The 9,680-nt window shown below is 28.6% G+C and overlaps 2 protein-coding genes across 2 annotated transcripts; both read right to left on the bottom strand.

Moving 5' to 3' along the window:
• Positions 1-8,198: 8,198 nt before the first annotated feature.
• Apamin (apamin protein) lies at positions 8,199-8,729 on the bottom strand. Its single transcript, NM_001011612.1, has 3 exons — positions 8,624-8,729; positions 8,439-8,477; positions 8,199-8,357 (listed from the first exon to the last, which is right to left on the bottom strand). The coding sequence occupies exons 1-3, from the start codon at positions 8,699-8,701 to the stop codon at positions 8,334-8,336; spliced, it is 141 nt and encodes a 46-aa protein (NP_001011612.1). The 5' UTR covers positions 8,702-8,729; the 3' UTR covers positions 8,199-8,333.
• Mcdp (mast cell-degranulating peptide) lies at positions 8,199-9,528 on the bottom strand. The gene is made up of 4 exons (NM_001011611.2): positions 9,424-9,528; positions 9,275-9,325; positions 9,141-9,194; positions 8,199-8,357 (listed from the first exon to the last, which is right to left on the bottom strand). Exons 1-3 carry the CDS (start codon positions 9,499-9,501, stop codon positions 9,171-9,173), a joined length of 153 nt encoding a protein of 50 aa, NP_001011611.2. The 5' UTR covers positions 9,502-9,528; the 3' UTR covers positions 8,199-8,357; positions 9,141-9,170.
• Positions 9,529-9,680: the final 152 nt, after the last annotated feature.

Raw genomic sequence — 9,680 nt, 5'->3', positions numbered from 1 at the left:
TCTCGATAAATTGAAACTTAAATTGATAGAACGACGATTGCAATGAACGCGTTAATAACAAACGGCAGTGCTTTGGAATAATGAAAATCTTTGCTACAGTTGGAATTCGTCACGTTTGATTTTGATCGAAAAGATAGAGCTTGCTATTCTGATATTAAATTTATTGGGATTATCGAGCGACTGGTAATCGATATCGACGAAACAATTTTTCCTCGATCTAATCTAATATTTAATTTTACAGCGCGCGTTTTATTGGTAATTGATTTCCCTCGTTAATAGAGCGAGTGAAATTTTTCAATTACATATACAATACTCGTTGTAATTTGCGCCAAGTGAAAATTTTCAAGAAAGGTAGAAAGGTACATTTTGACGTTGAAAAATTCGAAATATCGTAATTGCAGCGAAATAAAAGGTGAACGATTTTTTTTTCAGTTCGTTAAACGCGAGTTTCGCGCCGGCAAGAAATTATTTAATGTTCTCTGTAATTTAAAATAGCATACCATTTATAGCTTCATTTATATATAGAGGCGTATTATTCATGGAACGACGTGTTACACGCTCGTTTTTGGTAATGGATATTTCAATTGAGTCAGGAGGGATCGAATGGTGTTGAAATAGGCTGATGCATACGTTGGTAAAACATTCATCAAGATCTTTCGTTAACGGTAATACGTGTAATTTAATCGCGCTGCAATTATATCTCAGTCAGTGTTTTTCACAATTACGTTTTCTGTATTAATTATTTCCAGATAATGAGTTTTATAATTACTAAAGATACGAATGAAATCGTTCGTAACACGCATTATACGTTCGAGCACGAAAATAAAGTGTTGCATTAATTCCTTTCTTTCTTTTTTTTTTTTTTTTTTTTTTTTTTAATTGAAATTATTTTTTGAAGCAATAAAAATTCATTAGACATGAAACGCGAAAATAGTGCACAATTCGATTTCAATTCGAGCATAGATTGGGAAAAAAGGAATAAATACATCGATTCATAAAATTGAGCTTTATTAAGAGGATTATCATACAGCGTACAATAAAACGGATATAACAGAAATCTAATATTTTTAAGCTGGAAAAAAATTCGAAAACTCGTTCGGTTATCTTATTACTTTTCATATATCCCAAAATCACGATTCGTTCCGCATAAAATCATATATTTGTTAATCATTTTATTTGTCTATCTAATGGAATACGTTTTTTTATTTTATTTATTTATTTTTTTATCCATTTTTACGCCTCTCCAATATACCTTCAATTATGAAAATTTAATTTCATCGGATGAATCCACTAGATAATGACCCTTCATTAGCGAGATGAACTCAGCTAAAAGTTTATAACGAAGATTTATCGCAATCGTCTCGTGATACATGCTCATTTCGTTTCTACTTAATCTTCATTAAAATCCAAGTTTGATTCGATGTTATTGAATTTCATTTTTTAATTCGTGCGAATCGAATAAGTTCAATCGATAAAATCTTCTTTTCGAAAACTATCACGAAAAAAAAAAAGAAAAAGAAAAGAGAAAGAAGAAAAGCAATTAGAAACGGTTATCTGTGAGGAAAAGAAGAGACGGAAAGGGCGCGTCATATAAACCAATATCGGTTTGTCGGCGGATAATCGCGTTACGCGAGCACAACAACATTGTTCGTCGTTTTCGCGCTCGTGTAACGAGCTACGATTAAATTCACGAGGCTCGAGTAGCAGTCGAGGAAAACGGGAGGACAACAGGGAACTAAATGCATAAAAAGTTGTTAATTTGCTCTTAGGCGCCGGCTATTTTACTCGATTATGCCACTTGAGCTTCTATAAAGTTGTCCCCGCGGTATCGAACCCACACCTCTTCGCTTGTCGGCCGCTTCGAACCGAGACGCTCGGCTTCCACCTCCAACGGCGCCTGCCCGCCAACTTTATATTGGCTTAATTGGTTTTAGAGGTGAAACTTTAGAGACCCTTCCTTTTTTCTTTCGACTTCGGTGTTCGTATTGCGCCCTGCCGCAAACGTTAACCATCGATACGTGGACGGGCCGCCGCGTCAATATTTTCCCCACTATGGAACTAACACTGCTATAAGGTGTGGGTACAAAATTGTTTTTGTATAGGGAAGAGGGAAGATAAAAGCATCGGAAAAGGATCATTTTTAATCGTTTATTATCTCCTCCGTCCTCCGTCAAGCGGCGAAGAGGTAACTTCCTCTCCGGAGTTGATCTATTCGAAAAAATTTTCACTCCTTATATCTCGCTAACTTTTTAAACGAGTTTGGTTTAAAAGTGAGTTTACAAAATTTTCCAATTTCTTCTCTCTCTCTCTCTCTCTCTCTTTTTATGTCAAAGCCAAAATTTCATCACGACACGATTTCGCGTAAACGCAATAGCTCGTTGTTCCAATACAACGATATCTATCTAATATCTATTGATTAGATAGCCGCAAACTGGTGAATCGTATCGTGCACAAGTAAAACGTATAAATATTAAATTCAGATGAATAAACAAAATTGTCTTTAGAATCAATGTATGATAGTTATAATTGCTTTGAGGTATCAAGTTATCTAATTCAATATCAGTTTTCAATATTTAATGCTATAAATTGACGTGTTTATGCAATTAAAGAAATATATAATGCAGTTATAACGTATACATACGTATTTCCTTGCAGATAAACGCATGACTAAATTAAACTTTATTAAGTTATAATTTAAGCGAGAATGAATACACGCGCGATAAATATAAATATACGCGTATTTTGCAATTGTATAATGAATGGAGTATAAATCAATATAGTCGTTTGAAATTTATATTAATAGCGAAAAAAAGTCAAGGGCGTATATATTAATCAAAATCTCTGTATCTCTTCATTTTATTGTTGCATTTAATGTTACGAAAATGGCGCCCAAATTTATCGTAGAAAAAAAACAAAAAAAAAGAAAAAAAAAAGAACGGCTAATTTTTCCCTTTACGAATTTGTACATCGTATCAAATCGTTTCACAGTTGTAAAACCTTCAACCTTCATTACACGCTTTACATTTACCAAAGAGAAATACAGAACGTGTTTCACGATATTTATTCGCATATTTATGCGGTATATAAGTCCGGCAATTTTAACGAATATTAATATTACAACGAAAAAGGGAAAGGAAAGGGGACATGAGATTTAAATAAAATGAAAAACACTCGAATTCTGCCCTTTTATTAATTGTGATAATAATCACAATCGGTTTTTTAAAGATTATTTTATTTATCGAGATCTTTTTCATCATTGATCATCGTTGGACGTACAACACAGTTTTTCAGTTATTAGTAAAAAAAAAAAATGAAAAATTCATTTACCATCCTTTCTACATTGTTCTCAATTTGTGCGTTGAATATTTTAAAAGTTTTAAATTAAAATTAATTTATTTATTGTAAAAATTTATTTATCGTATCCCGTATATCGAAATAATAATCTAATAATGTTTCAATATCCTAACTATATATTTTACGTTTCTTTCAACGTTTTTTAGTACGTTTATGTACTTGTCATATATTATTAATTAATTGAAATTATGAGGTACTTTTCGGTTTACCTTTTTAAAAAAAAAAAACGAGAAAAAAGAATTTAATCACGATTTTTTATTCGCAAATATCTCCTCTTTAAACCATCACGAATGGCACGAAAGATCAGAGAAAAACTTTCTAATATTTCATCGGTGAAATGCAAGGTAACACGAATTTGCATCGTTACCACTGTCATTCTTTTTCCATATTTTTCTACAGAAGCTGGTGCAATACGGAAATATAAACGATCCACATCACATGCTCGCATCACACGTTTTTCACGAATACCTTCGTGGATATATTTTCACATATTATGCTCATAATATTCGGTAAATAATTTCAAAAACGACGGATAAATCCTACTAAAAAAATCACTTGTCGCTAGTTTAACCGTATATATAAACCACCATATTACACATTTAGGATAAAAATATCGATAAACTAAAACTCGAATATTAACAAAATGTTAATAACGAATTCCCTCAATTTTTGAATGATATATCTCGCTCTCCAATTTCTATTAGAAAGTTTCACTTTCGATAGATGGAAAAAAAAAAAGAATCGATCGTTAATTTTGTTAATTTCTAAATTCTCGCGAAAGAGAATTCCTGCTTACACGCGTTTAAACATAATTTCCTCCACTCGGACGTATTTCTCTGAGTGAAGCCAAACTCGCCGCGATACCTTAATACCCTCGGCTCCCTCATAATGGAAAATATAACTTTATCGTACAGAATATTAAATGTCCCCGGCGAAGATAGCGCGAGATGGTGGGACGGTGGTGATGCAGATCGCGGTTGAAATTACTATTCCAATTGCATCTTTCCACGGGTAACGCCCGTGGCTAGGAGGAACAGGAAGAAGGGTTAAGGCAGCTGGAAAGCTTAATTTGTTGGAGATAGTAAAATCCGCGGGTTTAATACATATTTATAAAGCGCATTAATGTAACCTAAAGAATATTCATGAAAATCTTTCCAAGTCCTCTCTTTCTCTCTCTCTCTCTCACTCTCTCTTTCTCTTTTTTCCGCGTCTCTCGCGTTTCTACATCCGCCTCCCATTTTCAAGAAAACAGAAGTAATACGCCGGGAACTAAGGGCAGATGTTAGAACGGGCACCGATGCAACTTATAATCTTCTTCATTCCGTGTTGTGATTTTCTTTAGTGGAATGGGGGAAAGTCGCCTTTACAGCTTCCCGTTTGAAACGGTGAAAGCTGGCGGGGAAGACAAGGGAACGAAATGTTGTTTGGGGGAGGGAAGATATTTAAGAAAAAAGAAATGCATGTTGAAACGTTTTAGTCTTGATTTATTTGCAATCTCTTGATATTTAAGATTTAATATTCCGTGATATTTATCGTGATGGTCGAAGGTAAGGCTAATGATTAATACGATTAAATTCGTCGATATTTTATTTGAAACGATATTATTATTATAATTATGACAAGGATGTATCAAAAGTTTTACGGTATTTGGATAGGAAAGAACATTTCGGTAAATCTTTGAAAAAGATCAAACGATATTGTTGCGATATTCTATGAAGGAATAAAAGAAATGTTATACCTTCTTTGGTACAAATATTATATAATATTATGACATGACAATAAGAGAAACTGTATACACGAGAAACAGAACAAATATTTCTTCTTTTTCTTTCTCTTTATGCGTTTTAGCTCTTGGCGTTTTCGATATTCGGATATATTGATAACGTATTCGACGTTTGTTATGCACCATCATTTTGATTTGAAGAGCGTAGGCAAATGGTATCTTTATTTTTAATTTATCTTAATTACATGGGGATGATTAACGTTGATTTAAAATCTTCGCTCTGATCTTCGATTTAAAAATTCGTTAACCATTGCAGACTTGCTATCAAGAAAAGAGAAAATAAGTTATTACTATTAAAGATTAAAAGATAACAATGTTGAATTATAAATGTGCAGAAATTGATGAATTCAATATCATTGTGATCTTACGGGACACATGGCTGCTACTTCCGGAAACCTGCATCGTCTTTTATAAAAGATGCCACACTTGGATGGATCCTTAAAAGAATCGAATTCAAATAATAAATACGTATAAATTTTATACGAGATAGAAAATAAATTAAAATAAATTGTAAAAGGAATTGATATATTTCGCTCACCGCTTCAACGAGTGTTATAAAACAACAGAATGTCAAAATGGCAGAGAGCAGCACGAGAAACGTTTTAATCATTTGATGCATGTTTATCGAATTCTTGATATTCATTATATTGACACGTCTATACTTCCGCTTTTTGTATATATAATCATCGTTCAATGCCATAGAAAATTTAGATAAATGTAAAAATGTTTACGCATGTTTTATGCGATTGCGCTGTGAACAACAACTTTTCGTGACTGTTGTGTTACAATTTATTATTTTACGACGTGATAAAGTTCGATGTGACGATATTACGAGATATATTATTAATTCGATATTTTTCTTTTTTTTTTTTAGTCGCATTATGTACAAGAATATATATAAAGAAAAAAGTAAGTGAATATTTCTAACAATGCGAATATATTTTAACATTTTTATTTTTATGATTTTAATGTAAATCGTCTAAAAAAATGTGAAATGAAATAGGGGTAATATTTCCTGCTTATCAAAACGGCAGTTTCTGCTTATCTTTCAGTTATATTAAAGTAACATAATACTGAGATAACAGTAAACGTAACGAAGCAGAGACCTAATACGATTGTTTCATATATATTTCCCTATTGTTATAACGTCAATATTTCTTAATAATAAAGCTAATTTTTCACGACAATCTTAATACAAATATCAGATATAATAAATTTTAAGAATAATAAATTTTAATAATATAAATATATAATATTAAGAATGATTATAGAAACGATGATGATTATTGTTGCAGATTATGTGTTTTAATTCCCATTTTTAATCACATTTCATTTTAATCAGAATTTTTAATTACATAAGAAGAATTAATAATAATCATAATATCCAATTATAGATTTCATTATTGAATTGTAATATTGTATTATTTTGTTCCTCTATTCAAAATGTCGATTGTTCTTAAAATAGAATATGAATGATAATGAATAATAAATATATGGATTCAGTTGGAGGATTGCAATTTGATTAATATGATTAATACGATATTTTAAAAAGCCCAGCTCCTCTTTTAAACCAATCTTTACATGCTACATCTCTAGCAATAGAAAATTTATTAAATATTTTTAGAATTATTAAAATACTAGAATTCTATGATAAAATAATATGGAATATAGAATTGTTTATTTATTATCGCTTCTATAAATATAAATAATAAGATAATCTGATATAAATATAATAATTAAGAGGAGAAAAATAAAAATTTAAATTTTAATACAGTATCAATACTTTTTTTATTCTTTATTATTATTATTTTCTTATATAAAATTGTATTCTTCTTGTATAATTTTTTATGCAGCTTGAATGTTGTATATTTTAAACAACCCAGCTGTTTAAGGTACTGTCACGTTTAAAAGAGATACAGGAATACTGAAATAAAATTTTTCGTGACGAACGTGTTGCGGATACAAAAATTTATGACGCGATAAACTTTTCCCATGTTATTAGATACGATAAAATATACAACGTATAATATTAGAATATTCGCATTTATTTGCATAATTTGTTTAAATAAAATAAAAAATCGTATAAATATTTAATCCCATAAGATATTATATTATTACGCAAGTTTCAAAATTAGAAGAAAAAAAAAATAATAAATATTTTGTAATTTTCTTTTGAACAAAATATTTTCATAACCATGAAAAATTATATTTTACGATAGTATCAAGAGAAGAATCGATTGTATTGTTCTTTTTTGAAAAAAATTCAATTGAAGCTAAGATCCGACTAACATTGAAATAAAGTATCACAGTGAAATCGTCGAACCATTCAAATAGAATCAATTTGTCCGCAGTATATAAATATTGGATTTGCGATTACATTTTGAAATGAATATTTAGTATTCATTTATAAGATATACATATATGTATAATAAACAAATCATTAATAATAATTTAGTTTAATGTTTCATCGAAATAACAGTTTATATTTATGATTACTTCAATTACGTCTAAATACGATAATATTGAATTCATAAGTAAAATGAAATGGAATTTTTAAGAAAAGTTATTCAAATGTTAAATTAGTTCTGAAAGAATAATGATTTCGAGAAAGTAAAGTGACTTTCCAAGAACTGGAATAAGTGTCACTCGCCCGGAAAATTCCGGAAAATCGAGTAAAAAAAAAAAAAGAAAATGTCATGAAAGTTAGAAATGCCTTTGATAATAGATATAACTTTTTTATTATAAATTTTTTATTCTTTCAGCTTTTTTTAAATACATGCATGCAAAACTATTAAAAAGAGAAATAAAAACGCAAGTAAATTTGAAGTGAGAAAAATTTAGTATTATTTTATTTGTTATATTTTGTACATATAACTTGTACACACCATTTGGTTAAAAGTTTCATTTTTATTTTATACAGAAAGTTACATATGAAAGTTTGAGAAATATTTCTATCAATTAAGAACGATATAAAAACACTATTAAAAATAATAATATATTTTAAGATATACTTTATTACGCGATAGTAAAATTGTAGAATTACCAGAAAATAAAAAGTCTTTCAAATCAAAGAATTTATTTTTTAATAATATAGAGATAACATATATAGAGATAACATATAGAGATAAATGTTGTATAATATTTTAAATTCAATTAATTCATTATAACCATTTTGATGAATCCAATTTGCAGAAATTTATCCATGCTGTTGACAACGTCTCTATAAAATAAAAATAGAATTAAAATATAATATGAAAGTAAATAATGATGAGTTAAATTTATTCAAATAAATTTAACATACTGCGCAAAGTGCAGTTTCTGGTGCCTTACAATTACAAGGCTAAAAAATACAATAAAATTCAATATAATACAATATATCTGTCAAAAATATAAAAATAATCAAACAAACAATTTATTTATTAATATTATTATTCTCAAAGAATTATATATAATATTGTACAGTATTGTATAGCCTATATATTTTACCATTACTGGTGTCACAAAGTAGCTTGTTATTAAAATAACGGATAAAAATAAGTAAATGCATCTCAGCATAGAAATCATTTTGTTTCGTATTCAATAGAATTGTTGTACTTAATAAACAAATTATTCTTTATTCCAAGCATTTAACCAACGTGTGTTTATATACAAAGAGATAAGTTTTTGCGTGACATTAATTGCAATAAAATAATCTTTTCGTGAGGAACGTTATTCAACAATAAATTTAAAGAGATTAAAATTTATGTAAAAACATGCATAAATTATTATCTATATATATATATATCTCGGATATAGAAATCATAATGAAATTTATAATGCAGAAATTTATCAAGTCATATTGTAGCTTACAATAATTCATTGTTACAATTATAAACTGACATGATTGATGCAAACTTCTTATTCTAATAGTAGCAACGAAAGATTGAAATAAATGAAAATAAACCAGATGAAAATAATGAAACAAAATTGGTTATATGAATACGATTGAATAATTTTAACTTACATTGCTTGATGGAAATAGAAGTGTAAAAATTTATCCGTTCTTCCCACATATTTTCTATAAAACAAAAATAATATAAAAATTAAGAAAATAATCATTTAAAAATAGTTCAAATATGTTTAATATATTATACGTACTCTACAAATATGAGGTTTTATAACATGCCTCTTACAATTACACTTGATAGACTAGAAATAATCAATCAAAAAAATTTATTTATTATTATATTCTCGAGAAATATTATTCATAATATCATAGATAAATATAATATAAGTATATACTTTACCATCGTTGGTGTTACAAAATAGCTTGTTATTAAAATAACAGATACGAAAAAGAAAGTACATCTCAGCATGGAAATCATTTTGTTCCGTATGCAATAAAATTATTGTACTTAATAATCAATGTTTTTCTTTATTCCAAGCATTTAACCAACGTGTTTATATACAAGAAAATAAGTTCTTACGTGACATTAATTGTAATAAAATAATCTTTTCGTGAAGAACATTATTCAACAATAAATTTAAAGAGATTAAAATTTAT

The sequence above is a fragment of the Apis mellifera genome, linkage group LG12 (genome assembly GCF_003254395.2).
Source record: "Apis mellifera strain DH4 linkage group LG12, Amel_HAv3.1, whole genome shotgun sequence".
Taxonomy (NCBI): domain Eukaryota; kingdom Metazoa; phylum Arthropoda; class Insecta; order Hymenoptera; family Apidae; genus Apis; species Apis mellifera.
The sequence above is the reverse complement of the archived record's forward strand: the minus strand, read 5'-3'. Positions and strand labels throughout refer to the sequence as shown.